At 44.1% G+C, this 23723-nt stretch overlaps 1 protein-coding gene and 1 long non-coding RNA gene across 2 annotated transcripts; one reads left to right on the forward strand and one right to left on the reverse strand.

Moving 5' to 3' along the window:
* Nucleotides 1–1640: 1640 nt before the first annotated feature.
* Nucleotides 1641–10656, forward strand: LOC127331691 (uncharacterized). Its single transcript, XR_007869944.2, has 4 exons — nucleotides 1641–1839; nucleotides 2371–2633; nucleotides 2778–4029; nucleotides 10579–10656. It is a non-coding gene; the product is annotated as an uncharacterized lncRNA (long non-coding RNA).
* An 8303-nt stretch (nucleotides 10657–18959) lies between these two features.
* LOC127328345 (probable amidase At4g34880) lies at nucleotides 18960–19531 on the reverse strand. The gene is made up of 2 exons (XM_051354950.1): nucleotides 19466–19531; nucleotides 18960–19316 (listed from the first exon to the last, which is right to left on the reverse strand). The coding sequence occupies exons 1-2, from the start codon at nucleotides 19529–19531 to the stop codon at nucleotides 18960–18962; spliced, it is 423 nt and encodes a 140-aa protein (XP_051210910.1).
* Between the last annotated feature and the right edge of the window lie 4192 nt (nucleotides 19532–23723).

Below are 23723 nucleotides of genomic sequence, written 5' to 3' on the forward strand. Positions count from 1 at the left end.
AAAAAACCATAAATGCAACTATACAGGGCTATCATTTGTTAACCTTCCAGGCTCAGTAGGAGGCCGAGCGTGGAGAGGAAACCACCAACGTGTTGTGGCACCAGCAAGCATCCAAAGCCTGGATTCAATGAGGATGTCTTTTACAAGCTCTTGCCGGCTAGGATCGATGATGTTTCGGAAGATGATATCATTGCGCGATCTCCAGGTCCTCCAAATAGTCAGCAGAATGATAGATTTGATGCCTTTCTGAAGGGAGGGTTCTACGTTGGAAGATGTGGCACTGAACCAAGTGTTGAAGGCTTCATCAGTCGTTGGCATACAAATGAGGATGTTGAGCTAGGCAAACACATCATGCTAGATCTGTTGGGAGAAAGAGCAGTGTATTAATAGGTGCGAGATGGATTTAGATTCTTGGTCAAAGAGGAAAGAAGTGTCATCATTGTTCAGTCCATGACGCATCCTTCTTTCATTAGTCCAGTAACGATCCTAAGTCGCTAACCAAGCAAACATCTTGCACTTCAAGGTGGCCCAACAGTCCCAGATGTAGCTGTTGTGAGGAGAGACTGTTGTTCCTTCAAACAACGCATTATAAGCAGATTTAGCAGAGTAAGTACATGAAGATCAGAAGTTCCAGGTTAGTTCATCGCCAGTGCGGGGATCGATACACAATTATGCCGATTATCGATAGATTTAAGTAGAACCTGATGTACACAGAAAAACCACAAGCTGTGTTGAGGAGCTCATAGTGAGCTTGGTATTGAGATGTTTGTCATGTGGTTGCGTTGAGATGTTTTTTTCTCACAAGTCCTTACTGATGTACTGATGTAGGAATTATAGATAGGTCTCTGCAGTGTGTCTATAATGATCTTTTGCTCCACATTGAAACGTGACACTTGAGATGTCCATATAGCTGTAGAAGGCTTATGTTTTTTTTACATGTACCTAGCACAATCAGTACAATTGTGTTGTGTACGATCCACTTACCTTTTATGCCTACTAAGAAACCTCTATTAGTATTAACTCTTCTAGTTACTTTGACCATTGATATATGTTACATAAGTGCCCAAACTTTGCTGCGAAACCGAGTTTTTAATCTGAAACAATGTGTTTTAAACTTTTAATGGGGTGTCCGATACTTTGAGACTTGTCACTGGCTTGCCACTAAAATGTTGATGTTAATGGCGTCTTTCGTCTGTACTCCGATGGATGCAGAGTTTTATCTCTATCACATGTCTCTCATGTAGCTTGTACCCGTGGGTGTAGAAATAAGCATGCAGAATTAGGTTCCCAGAGGTGTCGGTATTTCTCGTATTTACACCATTCTTTTAGTGGTAGCATCTTCTATATCTAGATGCAGTTTACCATTGTGTTTTACATGTTGTAGTGTTACTTGGTATGAATGCGGCTTAGTAAAATCATATTGGATTATTGATTGGATTACTGTGTGGTCAAATGGGATTTAACACTACTATTGTAGTATTTTTTTCACTCCAGTAGCCAATTTAATCGATTAGATGAGTTAGTGAGTGATTAGAGTATAATGGAAGCATGTAATTTTCATAAGAAGCTTTGGCTTGTTACAAGTATGACTGTTCTCTTCTCATGACATTTTTTTTTCTTGAAAGGAGGTCATGCAGATTGCATTGGGGCTGCTCAGCTGCTGATGAAGCAAAAAACAGGCATGCATAAACTTTGCAAGGTGATTTATCTACTATTGTAATTGTTTAGTAAATATTGAAAAGTATAATCCATACCATTATTGTCAGGATTTGCACTTCTGCTGATGGTAACTTCTCTGCATCTAGTACCTTGAGGGCTCCTAAGGGATGATGTTGAGAGGTAGTCTCCTTGTGTGATAGTTCCTATATGCACGCATAAATTTCAAATGCTTCTTATTTACTTCTTGCCTCTCTAGTTACTTTACGAAATTATGATCATATATCCTATGTAGAAATTATTTCGAGAATTTGAGGGGCTTGATTTGGCAAAGATGTCAAGTGTTACTACTGAAACAATATTGCTTATGCTTTCATACGTATGTTTATTGCATTTATTTTCAGAAAATTTTAACAAGATACATTGAATCAAACCTGTATTATGGTTACCATACAATGTTCACTTTTTATTATTATTCTGGGCATCTAATTTGTAATGGTCGTATGATTGTAAAGAAAGGTCAACTTTCTTCCTTCAATTAGTTGTGTTATCACATCCATATTCACTCTAGCAGCACTCTCTTGAGAATTACTGTTTATAATAGCTGCTTAGCCCACATAGGATACAACAGTGAACGATAATTTGAATTGTGTTATTGTTCAGAATAAATATCACTTTCAGTTTCTTGTATGATGTGGTTAACTGAACTTACAGATTTATGATTATCCTGCTGAAGCTAGAGGAAGGTCCTCTGGAATATTTTATACATGAACAGTAACCCTTCATAAGCAAACAAGGACTGCCAGTTCACCTAAACAAAGGGAGAGGTGGACGCAGCGCACCCTGGTGCAGCAGCGGGAGGAAGAGAGAAGTGTATCCTGAGGTGGCCTGGTGGGTTTTCGAAGATGAGATAAAGTGTCTATTGGATGAGTGGAACTCCCTCACGGATTAAAAAAAGGAGTCCTATGTACAGAAAAGTAAGTGGTGTTATCCCTGGAATTCAGTGAACTGTCATGCCATTCATTGATATTCTTGACATTAAATGTGTAACTCCATGTTTCCTACCACATTGTTCTTCTTTGTAATCCACTGTTGTGATCTTTGCATTCGATTTCCATCAGGGTGATGGCGAGGAATCTTTTGTTAAGAAGAGAGCATGAAAGAGAAAAAGAAGCCAAACTGGCCTAGGAAAGTTTGGATTTTTCTCGCCAGGCATTTAAAACTCTATAATAATCCTACCTCGTTATAAATTTGATGGTGATGTTAAAAAAAAAATCTCTGGGGAAACACATACACCAAATGACTTGTAAACTTAAATCATTTGTTGTGCTTGCTTCTGATGTCTTATCTCCTTTTGCTGAAATGTAAGTGATGTTTTTATCAAGGCAGTTCACTAAATTAATTCCTTGAATTTGTACTCAGAGATCACACTCTACGATGACTTGTGTATGTCAAAAAATTTGTTCGTTCTTTGTTGACATCAAAATTTTGTATACCTTTCTTGGCATAAGTACATATCTTACAGGTCTGCAATATAAACATTGTAACTAGCAAGTATGCTTATAGTTATAAATGTATTGTCCAAATGACACAAATGTACCATTATGTGTGACAAAACCATACTAGATGTCTTACAACTTCAAAAACCATCACTGCCACTTAATAAGTTTTTTTTCACATGTAGAAAAGTAATGGTCCAAGACTCCATCTCTTTTCCTGGTCCAATTAAGCACTGAAGTCCTGCCTTCTTTTTGATAACACCACATGGCCCCTGACATCTTTTTTACTACGTAGATGAGTTCAGATTACACTTGCCTGTTTTCTTTCCTTGAAAATGAATGAATAGTAAAAGAAAGGTTTCCTATTTGGCCATGTTAAACGTAAGGTTCAAGAAAGCATCAAGCGTAATTGGTGCGGTGGCCTTCCACTTAGCGCTTTAGCGCACATAAGCGGCGCTTTTTTTTCGCTTTTTTCCACTTAAGCGCTTATGCAATCGATGCGGAAGGCCTCCGCATTGTGCTTCAGCGCGCATAAGCGATACTTTTTTCCGCTTTCCTAAACCTGGATTTTCAAGTTAAACGAGATTTTCAGTTAACCTGGACGCTTTTTTCAAGTTAAACGAGATTTTCAAGCTTCCTGTAATGAAACCATTAGTACTGCTTACAAAGTTACTTTGGTCCCTTGTATGCTGGATGTCATTACTTTGCATCTAGTTTGGATTGGTTATTTACCCAAAAGTAGCACTGACAAATGCACTACTAATTTGTCTAATTTTATATAGAATATTGATTAAAATAGCGGAGGTAGTACAGGCTCCAGAAGGATTGTGTTGTATCTCGAAGATGGTAATTGGGCCAGCCCTCTCTATCACAGGTGAGTGCTGACTACTGCTGGTCTGGCTTGCATCCTTCAACACTTTGCTCTGTTCTTGATCACGTACTAGTTTGGTTAACTTCATTTTTGATCATATGGAATTGGTTGGGTTTTTCTTGACTTCAGCAATCCCAAATATTGTATTGCACTCTGAATAAATTAGTAAGGTCTTGTTTCAGCTTTTTTACCCATAATAATTGAAGAGTAATTAAACAAAGCTTTATTTAATTAGACAAATCATTATATATGAATTTTATCTACATGAACAATAGCCAGTGAAAGTATGTATTTGGATCATGCACATAGTTCATTGAGATCCGATCAATAACGAACCCTGACATAGGCAATTAGTACTGGTTAGGTTGTCTTGTGCGATGCTTATTTCCGGACTGGCATGAGTTCGCCATAAATTGAGGTCCTGGACGGAAACTAGGATTAGTTCTTGCACATTATTTCCTTTACTAGATGAAACCTGATCAGCATCCATAGCAGAGAAAATAACATGTAGCCTGATCAGTATCATTGCACTGTCATTATACCCTATATAAAAGACAATCAATTTACCGTATTCTATAGAGATTTGGCCACTGTAGATGGGCTAATTTCACTCACTTTCTTTCAGTCGTTGAGTGACACGTAGACCCTTGCAGGATTTTTCATTACCTCTCCACATAACTGCAAGTTCATGCTTTTTTTTGCCTTTTTTTCCCTCCGGTATCCTCCCGGTTGCCGGTCATCCGGAGCAGCCCACTAAAATAAAGAAGATTCTAGACAAGATACTCCCACCGCTTTGACTAACGTTCTTCTGTCTCAATCTCTCTGAAAAACTGTGGTGCCGCTTTGTCTTCCTAGGTCTTCTAGATTTTCGCTGCCGCTTCTTCTCTTTCTTCCTCACGTATTTGGTTGCGGCTGGGTCAGGAATTGGAGGGTGAGGTTGGAGAGGAGATGGGCTAAGGTTGGAGAGGATATGGGGCGGATGCGGCATGGGCTCTAGGGCCGCGATAACTGAGGAATCGGAGATCGAGCGGAGGACGCCGGCAGCGGCCGTGGCATGGATCGGGTCTTCCTCCGACATCCCGGCCGTCGTTGAAGCGCTCGGGTTGATTTGGCCGCGCGACCTCGGGAGGGGGCTTGGGGTGGAGGCGACGTGGTTGACGTGGTTGGCATGGAGGCGGGATGGCCAGGAGGGAGAGACAAGGACTTATACTCGCATCAACCATGGGTCCGGCATTCCGGCGGCGGCCATCGGCGTCTGTGACAAAGGTAAGTAGTCGAATCTTCAAGATCTGTTTGACCCTTTGTTTCCCTTATTTTCAGCAGCGACCAACACTAAGATGGGAGTATGCGGTGCTTTCACAGAGCGGGATGAAGAGCGGCAAAACCTCCACCATGGCCACGACCATCTCAAACGGCGGCAACGACAACCCAGAAGTGGGTGCACATGAGAAGCTTGACCTCAGTACCCAGCTGCCGGAATAGCTGACGGAGGTACGGCACCAGTTGCAGCAGGCACTTGACTGGTGAGGCTCCAGCTTACCAGCAAAACGGCACTATCAAACTCGAGGTCTTCTCAAGTCACTCTGGCTACTCGGTTAGCCCTATTTTGTAGAGAGAGATATAGGTCAGAAAAGATCCCCAATTTGTACATCCGTTCTAATCTTTCCTGGCATAAATTTCATTAGCTCCATGAGTTAGCACGCAAGATATCCACGTGAGATTTGTTTCCGCTGATACCCAATTTTGCATCAGGAAAGCCAACACATAGATTTTGGTCTGGTAGCTAGCAGCTTATGTCTTGCATCAGGTTGGACATTGGACCTCCGGTAAGATGGCCTACCAATTAACTCCATCTATTTTCTTCTACCATATAGCTAGGCAAAAGTTTCTTTTTTATACCATCAGATTACATGCTGTGCAGATAAAAGTATGGCGGACTTACTAGGAGATGTTCAGTATATATGGACTCCAGTTATGGTTCTGTTATTTATTTATGCACACCTTACGTTTCATAAATTGATTGAAGAAGTTGTATGGAAGGTGGCCGCGTGGTGTTCTTCGCGGACAGATTAAGCTAAGCTGTTCATTGAGCTGAAGGCATTGTCTCTGTAACAAAGCTTGCATCACATAGTGATACATGAGAGAATGTACATCGTCAACATGTAAGGGAGATGGTTAAGGAAATAGTACTGACTGTAACTGAAGTTGGAAGACTGGACTACAATGTTTTTCTTGACGTGAAGACTGACTGTAACTGAAGTTGGAAGACTGGACTACAATGTTTTTCTTGACGTGGACTGTAACTAAAGTTGGAGGACTGGACTACAATGTTTTTCTTGACGTGAAGACAATTGAGGGGATGTATGAAATTAGTCCGAGTCTGATGGAGACTTTATCTGTCATCAAACTCCACTGAATCGCACGAGATCTCAGCTGCACCCGCCGCTGCGAGGTGTGTTTGGATCTGGCTAATTCTATTTTGATTTGTTAATTGTTATTATCAGAATCAGAACTTCAGCTTTGTTCCCGTAAATCCGCGTACTGGAGAACTTCATCTATGGGCTAATTTCAGTTTCAGCTTTCTATAGAAATTTGCTGCAAGAGGTCTCCAAGATATTGACAATGAATAAATGATATGAGAGGATGCTGCCACGGCAAATACTGGTCCCTTACCCCTTATCCAACATTTTCAAAGCCGGTATGTTCATCCATTGCTCATTGCAAGAACGCCCCATATTTTGCCATCATGTGGTCTTAGTTTTGTTTTGTTTACGATAGATCTCTGAATTTTACGATGCCACCTGCAAAATAGTTAACAGTTTCATGAATTCAATCTTTGTCAACATATATATGGGAGTAGCAAATTCAATCTTTGTCAGTATATGCACCAAATACATTCACGCCACCCACTTGATTTTTTGGCTAAAAGTTTAGAAACCCATTATTCAGATCTAAAAGAATGCCATGAGGGTAATTTTTGGGTAGTGTATAAGTATCACCGTGGGTGAAACTACTTTCCCTGTTACCAGGTTCAACCAGTGAGCCGAAGTGTGGTGCTTTTGCGTTTCAGGGGTCCCAGGCCAGCTTGTGCTTCTGATGATCCATACTTCCGGGGCGACGTCAGTATGCCTTGCAGTTTGCAGTGCTGGGACTGCTATGCCAACTCCTGGCGTGCATCCTTATATTTCAGATATCTTTCTTTCTAGGATTTGTTGGTAATTCTTTGTCTCAACATTGAGTTTGATCTATGCAAAACAAATAGGTAGCAAAAAGGTAGTGTGTACTATATCCGCACACCAGAAGTTCCATGTGGTTTATTTGTATTTCACATCTTCTGAAGTTCATAAAAATATTCATGGTTAGTAGTGGCTTGCTGAATTATACCTAAAGTTATGCTCATCGGCTCATAGTAAGCTGTTCAGTTGTTCGTATTCAGGTAACTTGCTATATTTTGTTTTAGCTAGCTTGACCATAACGCCGTTCGGGATTTATTTTGCACCGCTGGCGTTTCCATTGTGACAGGTAGTTTCTTCATGCCACCATCTTTTATGGTTTGCTTTTTTTTTTTTTGCTTCTTGGCTTGGGTAATTTGGTTTAATTTCCTATGCCCTATCCCCCCACCCTATGTAGGCTGCTAGGCTCTGTTGTTCTTAGTATGGGTGGTACCTGTGGTCTTGAATAAGCATATGATTTATAACATATAATTACTGGATATGTTACTTTTCCTTCCAGTCATGAATGTTTATCCACGCCTTTTATTTCAGTTGGAGATTAGGCGGTGACGGTGTCTTCATCTAAAGATATGCTGGGCCTACTTCGTGATCAAAGAGAAGAAAGATAAAAAGGTAGCACAACACGCACACACCCCAAAAGGTACTTAACTCTGTCACTGCCATATAGGAATTAGTGTTTACAACTAGATTAGAGGATGATTTATATTTCCTATACTCCAGTTATCCTTCTATAAGCAAAATAACATGGGTAAAGGGGGACTTCTTCATTTCTTTATTGCGATATCGCAATGCAGAACTCTAGATTTAATTCTTCCTTGATACTTCAGTTTACGGCACTAGGACTACAAGGAGATCAGTTATAACTTATTATAGTTCAAAAGTGGCGTGGATATACCATAGAGAACATGTGAACGCTGCTCATTTTATTATTATAGCTTCATAAACTAAACAGTATGTTTATTCGAGAAATTTACATTTGTCATACTATTGGACTGGTTATATTGATCAGAACATGTTTCTTTTGCTTTGCCCCTTCCCTTTGTGCATAACTTCAGGATATAAAAATTCGACCTGTACCTGGCATTTGAGTATCTTTTATAGGGACAAGAAAGCTTTAACTTATTCAACATAGCACAGTCTAGACACTAGAATGCACCAAGCTGCAAATGGGTTTCAGTTGTGTGGTTTGTACAATTCTTTAATCAATGCACCTTCACTACATAGCACCATCTTTCTTACCCCACCGAGCTTAGAAATAAGGGTACCCTAGAAATAAAGCTTTCCAATTTCACCAACCATGATGATGGTATATAAATAACTTCCACGTTGAGCTATTTCAATTTTGTGCATATATTCTATCAAATATCTGCTCGAGTAGTTTCTATTTCTGAATTTAACATGCCTGTTATCTTCATACTAGACAATCGAGCAGCATGGTTCATGATTATTTACAAGATGCTAAATATGAAACCAAAATCTGCAAGGTTTATTTGTCAAGTATATATCTTTAGAGCTTACTTTTCGCTTGCAGTATGTGAGATGTTTGTTTTTCAAGATGTGACATGCCACACTGTATTATCCAATCTAATAACCTCAAATTTTAATAAGTAAAATGGTTTCAAACATTACAAATTCTAATACGACTACTAATTTACAGTTTCCAACTTTTCATCTTAGATCAATCTAATGATCGAAGCAGACGACACATTTTAATTGCTCCAACGATGTGTCATCTAGCATGTTGTGTTCTTCACTTCTTCTATAGAAACACCAAAGATTTCTACATCCATACAGTTGACAGTTGGTATTCTCCATACAAAACACGATTGTCGGTTTTACCCAGGTACAGGTAAGAATCCTCTAGCTCTCTTTGCATGCTTATTTCGCTTGGTTTCTTCCTGATATAATATTATGTTATTTGACAAGTGTTTTGGTTGCTACCGAAAGATTCCTACCATGGTATGCCATGATCAATTGCTTCTTTACTAATTTGATGTTCTTGCCAAGATCAATTGCTTCTTTACTAATTTGATGTTCTTTCCCTAGGACCATATAAGTGTCGGAATTGATCTGGTCTTCCTTCTATTCAGTTCTTACATTCAACTACTTTTACATGGTGCACAATCTAAATTCTCACAGTGGATCTACTATTTATACTCAGGACAAGCATGACGTATGCTCCGCAAAATCTGCAGCCTTGGGCGTGTCTTTACTGCACATATGCGACTGAAACCCTTTCTCAGTTTCAGAGCTTGGCAGCTGACACAGTGATATAATCTATTTGAGACAAACTTGCTAATTTCTGCCAAATCAACTGTAGAGTATGACTAATTTTGGCAATCACAGGCATCATCACTCTCAATTTTCAGGTTTACCCCTGCACAGTACCTACTTCAACTGCATAATCTATCTGAAAAATGTGAAATGTACAGTCATCACAAAACAAAGTACTCAGCTAGCATTAACAGGCTAGCCTTGCTATTACAGTTAAGAGTTAGATGGCATCAGGCATGTCTCAATGGCTAGCAATCCTATAATATGTATATATGTATTGATGTTATGGAGTGTAAAAATTCCACTGTATAAAAATCTCTTACTATTTATATTCTGCAGCATCATCTATTTATGTCACTGATGATAGCCCATTTTCTGCTACTATTTGTTCATATGACTATAAAATTATAATTCAAACTCTGCACTCAACAAGCTGTTAAAAGCTGCTTGCAAAGGTGATACAATATACATATGAAAGCCGATTACTACATGCAAAGCCTGATTGAAATACAGATCAACGGCATGCAAATACGATTGCCTATCATAACACTGGCGCATATTTTGTTTTATGTAATCATTCAGCTCAAGGGTCTTCTCTACAAATATAGTGTCACGGGCGCGGCGTGTCGCCGCGCCTAGGCCTCCTAGTAGTTAGAATCATTTGTCCGTTAGTAGTCAGATATGACACATCATTTCCTTTTCGTTGCTGATGCTGGTTGATTAAAGAAGAATATATAGTAGCAACCTGCGTGTTAACTATTGTTTCAACATGACAGTAGATGGCAATGATATTAATTGTCAGCATAACTATTTGAAGCTGTACAAATCCTGATGCAGGATTTTTTTTTCTGTCAATACATGAAAGAAAAATGAACTGAGTTGCCATGGCTAGCATGACACAACCGAATATTTGTGTTATACTTGTGAGTATTGGATGGTCACACTCTCGCATTAGATCACGTGTTTTCTTTCTTTATCCCAAACTTTGCTTTTGTATACCTTGTTTGGCTACTCACTTCATTTTCCTGTTAACATCCTTCTCCAGATTGAGATGGAGGCGGGCAGGAGGAAGGGAGCCATTGCCATTGGACCCGGCTGGCCGGACATGCGTTATTCTCTCATGTTTCTCTGACTGATATTATCGTGGGGTTTCGTACTAGTGAGCTTATGGTCAAAAGGATGAAGGAAGTCTAGCTCATGGGTTCTAGTTGAAGTGCCTGACCTGGAAGCTAGCATTATATTAGGTCTTCACCTTGGACCTCTCTAGCTATACTAGCTATCAATCTGCACAGAATGAACTTGCTAGCAAAAGTGTATGTTTTGATTACCCATTTTCGCGGGGATTTGCAGTGCTATCGACCAGGTTTAACTTTCATGTACTTGTGGTCACTCAACCATGTATGTATGTTTTGCACTTAAAGAGGTGAGTAAAGTTTGAAATCTTTGGCTACATTCTTGGGTTTCTTCTTGCTCCACAAAGATTAGGATTTCTTTAATTTTTGTACACCTTGCTGTTGGATAGTGTGTGAAATGAGGAATGTTGGCTTGAGAATTTGTGGTTTGCCTTGTTGCACTCCTGATGGTTAAGAGATATATTTGAGTTGTTCAAATATCTGTGGAATGTGCACAAGTTTTGCGATTGCACAATTTAAGAGCACAATAATAAAAAAAATTAATATTCAAATGGTATGTATGTCAATGTTGCCGTTTAGGCAAGGAGCTGAGTTAGCCTTTCTACCTTATGGATCTACTAGTAGTTCAAATCACGTTGGTGTTCCAAGCTTGGCAGCTAGTTTATAACTAGATGACTTGCAAAACACCGTGAGAACTTTTTTTTTGCGGGGGAAACACCGTGAGAACTAAAACCAGCGCCCATATATAAATGGCCAGAACCCACACACTACGGGAAAAACAGGCGTTGCCGTGCAGCACATCATTGCCGTGAGGCGCTGCACGGCAAAGAAATCTTTGCCGTGCGCCGCGAGTTGTACGCACGGCAAAGAAGAAAAGCACGGCAAAGTTTTAGAGTGGCGCACGGCAAAGAGTCGGTGCACGGCAAAGTCAGCAGCGCCGCACGGCAAAATATCATCGCACGGCAAAGTCCCTCGAAAGCGCACGGCAAAGAAGAAAGCACGGCAAAGAGCATAAGAGCCACACGGCAAAGCCTTTGCCGGGCAAAATAGGCTCTTTGCCGTGCGATCTGTCGCACGGCAACGACGAGTTCTCCCGTAGTGACATGTCTGTCTTCTTCATCGGCTGGCTGACATGCCTGCAAGTTACAATTATAGCATGAGCTTGGTAGCTGAAGCTAGCCCAAATCTCATTCATACCATATGTGATCCAGCATGCAAGGAAAGCATGCAGTTGAGCTCGTATACAAAGGAAAAAATGATGAGACAATCACGGAGTGATTCAATTCCTGTGCTACAAAATCGGGATATCAACCGGTTTTGGTAGTTGATTGGTTGGTAATCGAGTGTGTGATAAATAATTTACAGCAAATCCCAGCATACATGCAGCATCCTAATTAACTACTGTCACCCACGTCATGCATCCATCGAGACGGCACACCGATTGGAATCATTATATACTATAGTTATTAGACATGTCTCACGCGATCTCTGATTTGTCCATGTCAGCGATCCGCGGCCTCGCTGCATCTACACTGTCCATCCATATTTCTATTATCTCTACGATCAACAAGGAGATCCGAAATTAGCTTCCTTCCCACCCTACCTCTCTTCCCTCGAATTTCAAACAAGCCTCTCTAACCTGCCTCGCCTCTATAAGTACAAGGCTATTGTCCCAGTCCGTGTGCGGGAAGCGCGTGCGATGACTTAGACTTTGACTTTTACTTGTCGAGGAGAGGAGAGGAGTCATGCCGCTGGTTGAGCGCCATGGATGGCACTACAAGATGGTGATCGCCATGGACGAATCCGGCAACACGCAGAGGTGCTCGGCGAGGAGAGGTTGGCCGTCCCCATCCTCCTCGTGATGGGTAGTGATAGCTGGCCAGCTGCGAGGTAATTGATCGATCCCTTTTTCCCTCTTTGGTTCCATGAGTTGAGGAATAGATTTGTTGGTTTCTCATTCACGATTCTTCCTTCAGTTTTCTTCTATTTATTCGCGGTAGCAGCATGCATGAGTCAATCAGTTCGTTTCGCGGATTATATTTTGGTGCACGTTTGACCACACAACATGCGAATTATTTTTGTGATTCACAGACGCTTTTGCTGATTTTAGTCATAGATCGGGACGTCTTTTCGAAATTCCTCTGTAATTAAATCTAGATTCGAATTCATCAGATACAAACTATAGATTGGAGAGTACTGTTAACAATGGGATGGACGACTTCTCAAATTTCATTTGGAAGGAAGTACCAATCTGATTACCAGCAATCTGATTCCACTTAGGATGAGCAAGAGCCTCCTAAATAAACTAGGATGGCGTGGTTGTGGCTGTGCTCCTCAGAGTGCCCTTTGGAAAATACTTCGGGAGACCATTCAGGAGTTAAATGTATCCTCCCGCACCGCGGCTCTTGGAGGGGCATGCTTCCTGCTAATTGTCACTGGCTGTCTGCTAGTATCGATGTCGCCACCTGTGGAGCGATCGACATCCCAGGGAGAAAAGATTGGTTACATCGATGTGGGGTTATTTGGCTTCCACGCGATATTTTGCATTGTCATCATTTCAGATTTTGGACCTAGCGCCCAGAGGAAGAACCAGTCGGATAGGCGTCACATATTGTTGAGGTATATCATTATATACTATTAGCTACCCTTCCCATTGCCTCTTGGGCATATCTCCAACATTCCCTCCTTCTCGCGGGCGGAGAGGAGGGTGCGGATGGTGGTGTTGTCGAACTCCTTGCCGTTGTCAGTTTGGAGGGCGAGGATGGGGCGACCAAACTGCGTAGACACATAAGAATAAAAGGCGGTGAGTGTCGAGGCGACGTCAGATTTCTTACGAAGAGGAAAAGTCCAGACAAAGTGAGAAAAATCATCGAGAATAACTAGATAATAAAGAAAACCAGAATGACTCGGTATAGGGGACGTCCATACATCACTATGAAGTAATTGAAAAGGAAAAGATGCAACTGTGGATGAAGTACTAAAAGGAAGCCGAACATGTTTGCCTAGTCGGCATGCATCACATGAGTGAGCCGCCAGTTTATTACATGAAAAAGAAAAGCCTCTCATTATTTGGCGGAGCGAGGTGGAGCTGGGATGGCCAAGACGAGCGTGCCAAAGGTCGACGCCGGCAGAGAGCGCCCGAGGTGCAGCGTGAGTGGAGGGAGACGGCTGAACGGGGTACAGGTCACCGGGACTCTCACAGCGGTGCAAAACCATTCGGGTACGGGCGTCCTTTACAGAAAAACCAAACTCGTCAAATTCCACAGTTACAGAGTTATCACGAGAAAGAGTTTTGACGGAAACTAAGTTCTGAACAAGATGTGGTGAAACTAAGACATTATTAAGAGACAATGGTGTGGAATTAGAAGGAAAAGGAGTGGAGCCAATATGAGAGATGGGAAGACCAGCACCGTTACCGACGATGATGCGAGAGGAAGTGGATGTCGGAGATGAAGTGGAAAGGTTACCCGGGTGAGCAGCCATGTGTGCGGAGGCTCCGGTGTCCATGAACCAATCGCCACCGCCAGAGTAAGCGCCCGGCGAGGGGGCATGCTGAAGGGCGGTGTACAGCGCGGGGTCCCAGTGGGCCGTCGGGGCCTGTGGCATCATGCCGCCGTAGGCGGGAGTGTAGGGCAGGCTGGCGGGAGCGTAGGGCAGGCCGGCGGGAGCCTGCGGTGGCGCGGCGATGAAGGCCTGGTGCGTCTGCGGACGGGGGCCGACGGTGCCGGTGACGGGTGGGCGCGGAACGGGCATGGTGTAGGCGTGCACGACCCCCGTCTAGGGGTTGTGTCCGCCCGCCCACGGCGGAGTGGGGTGTGAGGACCCGGGGCGCGGACCGACGATGCCGGGGCCACCGTTGTTTCCACCGCCGCGGCCACCACCACGGCCACGGCGACGGCCACGGCCACCACCCCCTCCTCCTTGGTGTTGTTGCGGCTGAGGCGCAGGGTGTGGAGGGGCGGGGGTGGGCGCCGGTGGAGCTCCTCCGCCATGAGGAAGGACGCTGTTGCCGCTGGCCCATAGGGCGGTGTGAACCGCCCGGGTGCGCACACCCTTCAGCCGACGTTCTTCCAGCCGGAGGTAGTCGACCGCCCGCTCGAACGTAGGGTTGGTCATGAGGGTGAGGTTGGAGGCGGCGTTGCCGAGGTCCTCGTTGAGGCCGGCGGTGAGGGTGGAGAGGAGGAGCTCGTCGCCAATCCGGAACCCAAGGTCCTGGAGCTCGTCGGAGATGGCCTTGAGGCGCAGGCAGTAGGCGTCCAAGATTTGATCGCCCTGGGGTGTGCCGAAGAATTCCTGCTGCAAAAAGACAACACGTTGGAGCTTGTTATTGGTGAAGAGGCCGTTGATCTTTCCCCACACCGTGCGAGCATCATCGCCTTCCCGAACGACGGTCTTGAAGATGTCCGGCGAGACGGTGAGGAAGAGCCAGCGGATGATGGTGGCGTCGATGGCCAGCCAGTCGGAGTCGCGGGTGAGGAGGTCGGCGGTGCCGTCGATGTGATCGCGCAGGTTGTACTCGCGGAAGAGGAGGTAGAAGTACGTCTTCCAGGCGAGGTAGTTAGCGGCGGTGGTGGACAGCTTGACGGGGACATGATCGGTGATGGCGACGGCGCGGAGTTGGCCGGGGTCGGGGATGGAGGAGTCGGCGAAGGGGTTGGAGCTAGGGGTGGACATGGTGGGGAAGAGGAGGCGGCGCGCGGCTGGAGAGGAGAGGCGGCGCGGCTAGGGTTTAGGGGTGGGGGGGGGGCGGCGCACGGGGAAGAGAGGCGGCGCGCGGGTAGGGTTTAGGATCTAGGAGGTGTCTGATACCATGTAGAAGGAGATGCAATGCTCGATGTATTGATCGGATGCATATGGCGATACATATATAGGCCACGTCCTCGACTATACAAGGAAGGAGGCGGGCCCAAAAGTAAATACAAGGATATGTATCGCTATACAATAACTACAGAGGATACACATCCGGATATACAAGATATGTATCTCAACAAGAGTGATTAAGGGAAGTTTCCTTATTTTCCGTTTGCGCGTTCAGTTCAACTCTCTAACACTGATTTGGTTTGGTTTGGTCCGCTTAGATCGTGTAACATGTGGATTAAATCATTGAAACCGCCAGAGTGATCGATTTAGGAAGTTTAGGGTCTACTTTGAACAAAAAAATATCTAGGACGAAACATGGACTTTTTTCTAAAGTTAAGGATGAAAAGTGGACTATCTTGGCGAGCAAAACCCAGCAGCCCCGGTAAGGTATTCATTGCCCAATCGAGGAGGTAGGGTTTCCAGTGCCGATGGCCGCCGCCGACGCGCTGATGCCCTCGCCGCCGCTCCCGGCCCCGCTCCTGTCGAGGATCGTTCTCGCCCCAACGCTGGCTCTCGCGCGCGCCGCGGCCGATGCGCGGCCCTACCTGTGCTCCGCGATTGGGTTGCTTCTCTCCGCTGGTTCAGCCGCCGCGGTCGTGGCACGCCGCGTCTGGGGCGAGGGCTCCGCCCCCTTCGTGTTTCTCGAAGCGCTCACGGGCGCGGCTCTGAAGGCCTGCTTCTGCATGATTTTTTTTCTTCTTCGCTCATATAGGCTTGCTGCTGTGCGGACACATCCTGCTCTTCCTGGCCGACATTGTCTGTGATTTCATTGATTTGGTTCTCGACTTCAGGAAGGTACGATCGAAATAAGTCCCTGTGATATTTACATCAGTAGATATACCAGTGCTGAGCTCTACTAGACTACTATTGCATAGTTAAATTTTACATGTCAATTCGTTTCCAGACATAGCTCAAGTTGTTCTGGCGAGTAGTGTAGTGTTCCATGTCAATTCATCGGCTCATCTGCATATTATGACTGCGTCATTCCATTTCCGAACCATTCTCATGTTCATGTCCATCGGTGTCTCCTTGTGCTGTGCTCCTCAGAGTGCCCTTTGGAAAATACTTCGGGAGACCATTCAGGAGTTAAATATATCCTCCCGCACCGCAGCTCTTGGAGGGGCCTGCTTGCTGCTATTTGTCACTGGTTGTCTGGTAGCATCGATGTCGCCACCTGTGGAGGGATCCACATCGCAGGGAGAAAAGATTGGAAAATAATCCTCTACGACCTGGGTCGTATGCTCTGGATGCTGGACCAATTCGATCGACTAACACGTAGCAAACGAATCTTAAAGCAGCAGCCCACTTAGCATGAATAAACTAATCCCACTCCCTTCTCCATTATCGTTCTCACGCTGAACCTTCTCGACGCCGCCGGAATTCGTTTGCTCGCTATGTCCCAGAACCACCGGCGGTCGCTGCTCTCTCCCCGAGCTTGCGCGGACGTGCTCATCGGCTGATACACGGGCGCTCACCGCGCTTCCCCGGTGTCCATGGCCATGCTCGTCGGCGGCGTCCACGGCCTGACAGCCACGATTTTCATTGCCCCGGCGGTGCAACTCCCTGGCTCACTGCGTCGCGCGCGAGCCACCGGCGCTATCCTCCTCAATCCATCGCTCACGGCACCTTCAGTGGACCGTATCATCTGCTTGCTCAAGCTGCCTGTGGCCATGATGCTACTCGATGGTGCTGGATCTTCCTCGCTGCATCTCAGCACATTGGGACTGGACTGCTTAGTTCGTTTGGTGCACAGTCAGGACAGTACAATCAGGACCAGTTTTCCTCGATCTTGTATTTAACCAGGAAGACATAATTTCCGCGCCACATGTTCAGAAGGTGAATTCCGGCGGCGAGGAGAGGCAGCACACATGCAACAACACCACAACGGAGAAGGGAACGGGATTAGCGATTGCTACGGCCAACCCCGCAGCTCCTATTGCAACGTGGCAGTCGAACGAGTTGGTCCAGCCTCAGGAGCATACGACCCGGGTCGTATAGGATTTATTTCCGAAAAGATTGGTTCCATGATCATCGATGTGGGGTTATTTGGCTTCCACGCGATATTTTGCATTGTCATCATTTCAGATTTTGGACCTAGCGCCCGGAGGAAGAACCAGTCGGATAGGCGTCGCAGATTGTTGAGGTATATCAGTATATACTATTAGCTCCCCTTCCCATGTGCCTGTCAGCAATATGTTTTTTTTCAGTTAATGTGTTTACTCTTTACTGTGAGTACATTAGCGTACCAATAACATGAAAGTAGTCCTTGGGGTGTTGTTAGTTTGCCGACTGATGTTGATAGTACGTGCCGACATGGGAAGGGGAACTAATAGTCCTAGCGGTATTTGTTAACATGGAGTATACTGTTATATGCTAAACCAGTGACGATTTTTCTATTTCCTGTCCTTTCATGGCAAACATTGGGATTAACATTGATCATTAATTGTGTGGCTATCTCCCAATGGACGCATGTTCTACCGCATGCCTTTATTTTAGTGATATGATAAACATCATGCACTTATATGAGATAAACTAATACAGTATTAATTTTGTAAATTCCATTGTCCCTTGTCATCGTTGTATCTGTGCAACTTGTGAGATGTACAGAACATGTTTGCCGCATACCAACTGCTGTAATCAACCTCTTTTAAAAAGTAAAACTCTGTTGGTTAAGAATTTCAACATTTAAACCAGTGAAAGTTTTCAAGTTCTTGCAATGGCCTAGTTTACCTTTTCAACTCTTGCAGTTCTGCCCTGTTGTATTAGTTGCTTACATCATAATGTACTAAAAATAAGTGGACTTTTTGAAAGGAAGGAAAACGTGAATTCTATAATTCCTCACAAGATGCAAGTTACTTCCATTGCTTGAAAACGAACATCACAGACAGTAGCTCCACAGTACTTGAGACAATAGCATTGGATGGTAATGTTGACACGACAATATTCCTTTATGTGGTAACCTGATCAAAGTTTGGGTTGGGTTATTTGCAGACAAAGCTAAGAAGACATGGAGCAACTACAGTGCCAATTTTGCTGATGGTTGTGAGTCATCCCAACTGAAACAAGTTTTCAGAGGATAGAGGAAGTTTAAGCAGAATTGCTTCTTTTACTATTGGTAGAGACTAATCGTCAATAGCAATGTAAGCCTTTATGGGCGTGCATCTTTCTGCTTTACTAGTAGATCCTAATCGTCCATAGGTATCAAGTTTGTTTGGTTGTTATGGGTCTGGAAACGATATTCAGTACTCATCTACGTTACTATTTCACGAGTTTACACTATATGGTGTATTGGTGTATATATATGATGGTGGAATTCATGCTCTGTTCATTACTGGCCCAAGAAGTAGCGCTTTCATGGGTAGCAGGGGGTTCACTACTCTGAAGAAAGTAGTGACGTTTAACTATCTCGGTCTTTGATGATTGTGCGTTCTAGCTAGGGCTTGAACATCGGTGGCCTTCTCACGTTGGTAGCTTGCTCGAAGGCATAAGCAATCTCGATCAGCCTGGGTTCGTACCCCTGCAGCCCGCTGAAGCACATGCCGAATGGGACTCCCTGCTCGTCATACCCCGCGGGCACAACGATGCCGGGGTGGCCGCCGATGGCGCGAAGGCTGGAGGCGCTGCTGTTGGGCGTCACGATCGCGTCCAGCTGCTGCTCCTTCATCAGCCTCTCAAGCCCATTAGCGGACAGCTCCTCCAGCCATCGAATCGCAGCTCTCTCCACATATCCAATGCCATGCGTGTTTTCCGCTGCAATAAGATTGCGCTGTCCGAAATCTTTCAGCCTCTCCTGCAGCAACATGTTGAGAAGTTTAAACGAAATTTTAAGAGTGCAAGTAGAGAATAAATAGTACGGTAATACCGATTTTCTAATGTTTGAAGCTACATTTAGAAGTGAAGAGATGAAAAGGTTGGATTCAGTTGCGTTTGTAAACTTACCTGGACAGGATTTGCATTGTTGAAAGCTATGACGTCTGCAAGCGAGCATAGTGGCAATTTCCTCATTGGGGATTTTCCTTTTGTTAGTAACAATATCTTTCATATACTTTGAATAAGGTGGCAATTTAATAGCATCAGTCAAAGGGATTTGCAAGAATAAAGGTTTCATCCAATCACAAAATTTATTATAGTGTTCTTCTTCCTTTGATTTTAGTTTCTTAGCAGGAAAAGGCATTTGCTTTTGCACCCAAGGTTCTCTTTCATTACCATGTTTCTCAGCAATAAAATCTTCTTTAGTATACTTTTTATTTTTAGCATGCTTTTCAGGTTCTTCTTCAACCTCTTCTTTATCAGGAGTATCATTCTTATCATTATCTTTATCATGTTCATTACCACTTTCAGTTTCAGCATCAGAAATAGAAATACTATTAGGATCATTAACATGTTCCGTTGATTCTACAACATTCTTATGTTTCTTTTTCTTTTTCTTAGATGGAGCACTAGTTTTAGTTCGTTGAGAATCTTGTTCAACTCTTTTGGGATGTCCCTCAGGATATAAAGGATCCTGAGTAGAAACACCGCCTCTAGTTGTTACTTCATAAGCATGTTTTTCTTTAGAATTATTCCCCAACAAGTCATTTTGCACTTTAGTGAGTTGATCAATTTGAGTTTGAACCATATGAAAATGTTTAACAAGCATCTTAACATCATTGGAGGTTCTCTCTACAATATCATGCAATTCACTAATAGCTCGAGAATTTTCCATTAAATGATTCTCTACTCTCATATTAAAATTTTCTTGCTTAACAATATAATTATCAAACTCATCTAAGCATTGTGCAGGAGGTTTCGAATACGGAATATCTTCCCTAGTAAAGCGTTGAAGGGAGTTTACCTCAATCATGGATGAAGGGGGAATTATCTCACATATATCTTCTATGGGAGGAAGATTCTTCACATCTTCAGATTTAATACCTTTCTCCTTGAGAGACTTCTTGGCTTCCCTCATATCTTCATCATTTAATTTAATCATACCCCTCTTCTTCAGTATCGGTGTCGGGGTTGGTTCAGGTGTAGACCAATCATCATGATTCCGGCCTATTTTAGGCAATAATTCTTCAGCTGCCCTGGAGTTCTTTTCCTGAAAACACAACCAGCACAACTATCCAGGTATGCCCTAGACTCAATGGTTAGTCCACTATAAAATATATCAAGTAATCATGCTTTTCCAAATCATGATCAGGCCGAGCTCTAATAAGAGAGCAAAATCTCGCCCAAGCCTCAGGCAATTTCTCTCCATCTCCCTGGTCAAAATTATAGATTTTCTGCAAAGCAATATGTTGAGCACTAGCAGGAAAGTATTTACGGAAGAAAACATCAAGCAATTCTTTTGGACTTTTAATAGAATTAGGTGGCAAACTATTATACCAAGTTTTAGCGTCATCCTTTAATGAGAATGGAAAGATTTTAGCAACAAAGTAAGTACGCTTCTTAACATCATCGTAAAAACAAGCTACTCGGAGTAGATAGCTCAATCATGTGTTCAACAGCACTTTCTTTTTCAGTACCACAAAAGGGTGTTTTCTCAACAATAGCTATATGAGATAAATCAAGAGAAAAATCATAATCTTTATCCTTAATGTTTATAGGAGATGTGGCAAACTTAGGATCAGGAGACAGTTTATATCTAACAGCATGTTCTGCAAGTAACTTTTTAATTTTTCTTGCATCAGTAGTAGCATTGCATTTTTCAATAAAATCATCATTAAGCTCCACATAATCTTCATCAGGATCATCACTAGAATAATCAAGTTCAGGTGAATTAACAGGTGTAGTAGCATTAGGAGTTTCAGTATTTTCAATTTGTCTAGACCTAGCAATCGTACCATCTAGAAAGGATCCCAATGAACCACTATCATCAAGCACAGCAGAAATATTATCAATATTATGAGAGTTTTCAGATTCAGCAGAAGTACCCGCATGTGAAGCATGAGGCGGTGAAACAAGTTTATCAATCACAGATGGTGAATCAAGAGCAGCAGAGGTACTCAGAGTTGTACCTTTTCTTGTAGTGGATGGTAATATGGCGACCTTAGTATCGCGAGGTTTACCCATGATGGAGAATTTGCAGCGAACAATATCAATCCAAGTGAACTTCCAAATAAAGCTATGCTCCCTGGCAACGGCGCCAGAAAATAGTCTTGATGACCCACAAGTATAGGGGATCGCAACAGTCTTCGAGGGAAGTTAAACCCAATTTATTGATTCGACACAAGGGGAGACAAAGAATACTTGAAAGCCTTAACAGCGGAGTTGTCAATTCAGCTGCACCTGGAAACAGACTAGCTCGCAAGAGTTTATCAGTAGTAACAGTTTTATAGCAGTAGCAGTAGTGAAATAACAGCAGCAGAGTAACAAAGACAGCAATAGTGATTTTAGTAAACACCAGGATTAAAATACTGTAGGCACGGGGACGGATGAACGGGCGTTGCATGGATGAGAGAAACTCATGTAACAATCATAGCAGGGCATTTGCAGATAATAATAAAACGGTATCCAAGTACTAATCAATCAATAGGCATGTGTTCCAATTATAGTCGTACGTGCTCGCAATGAGAAACTTGCACAACATCTTTTGTCCTACCAGCCGGTGGCAGCCAGGCCTCTAGGGAATCTACTGGATATTAAGGTACTCCTTTTAATAGAGTACCGGAGCAAAGCATTAACACTCCGTGAACACATGTGATCCTCACATCACTACCATCCCCTCCGGTTGTCCCGATTCTTGTCACTTCGGGGCCATTGGTTCCGGACAGCGACATGTGTATACAACTTGCAGGTAAGATCAATAAACAATGAATATCATGATGAAGCAATAACATGTTCAGATCTGAGATCATGGCACTCGGGCCCTAGTGACAAGCATTAAGTATAGCAAGTTGCAACAATATCATCAAAGTACCAATTACGGACACTAGGCACTATGCCCTAACAATCTTATGCTATTACATGACCAATCTCATCCAATCCCTACCATCCCCTTCGGCCTACAGCGGGGGAATTACTCACTCATGGATGGGGGAAACATGGCTGGTTGATGGAGAGGCGTTGGCGATGATGATGGCGATGATCTCCTCCAATTCCCCATCCCGGCGGAGTGCCAGAACGGAGACTTCTGGCTCCCGAGACGGAGTTTCGCGATGTGGCGGCGTTCTGGAGGGTTTCTGGCGACTTCGACTTCTCCCCCTGCGTTTTTAGGTCGAGGCCGATAAGTAGTCCGAAGGAGGGCGTCGGAGGCCGGCCGAGGGGGCCACACCATAGGGCCGCGCGGCCCCCCCCCTAGGCCGCGCCGCCTTATGGTGTGGGGCCCTCGGGCCTCCACCTTACTTGTCCTTCTGGCTCCGTCAGTATTCTGGGAAAATAGGGCCTTCTGCATAAATTCCGAGGATTTTCCCGAAAGTTGGATTTCTACACAAAAACGAGACACCAGAACAGTTCTGCTGAAAACAGCGTTAGTCCGTGTTAGTTGTATCCAAAATACACAAATTAGAGGCAAAACAATAGCAAAAGTGTTCGGGAAAGTAGATACGTTTTGGACGTATCACGCCGCGCGCCGCGTGCGCTTCCATCTTGAGGGAAGTGGCCATCCCGGCGACCAGGCGCAGCGCGGCGGTGCGCAGGAGGTCTGCAAGGCGACCTCGTCTCTGCCTGCGACTTCAACTCACTCCTCCGACCCGGGCTCCGCCCGCGACCGCGGCTCCCCCTTCGACCTCAGCTCCGATGCGGGGAGTTGGAGCCCGATGCGGTCGAGCTCGAACGGGAGCAGCATCCTCGCTGGCCTGGAGGGGGATCTGCTTGCAGATCATGGTGTGAGGCTGAGAGAAGATAGGAAAAACTGTGTCTAGCGTGAGGGAGAGATAAGATAGAAACGTGTGGTGTCTGTGCGTTGTCTTGCGTGAGAGAGATAAGAGAGGAACGCGCAGGACATATAGTTGTACAGAGCGTTTCTTTATTATTTTTCTAAAGCTGCCCTCAGATAGCTGGTCATGCCAATTTGGTGCGCCGGAAGTGTTACTTCCCTGCTGGCGCACCATTTGGTTAGCGCGCCGGCTGTATTTGCTCAGTATTTGCTCGGTCTAGTTTGGATCTGAAATTTTGTATCACCGGCGCATAAAAACATGAGGTACGCCGGTAGTATTCCAACATCACCGGCGCACCAGAAAAGTGGTACGCCGGCGGTAAATAGCACCGGCGCATG

Source organism: Lolium perenne, chromosome 2 (genome assembly GCF_019359855.2).
Source record: "Lolium perenne isolate Kyuss_39 chromosome 2, Kyuss_2.0, whole genome shotgun sequence".
NCBI lineage: Eukaryota > Viridiplantae > Streptophyta > Magnoliopsida > Poales > Poaceae > Lolium > Lolium perenne.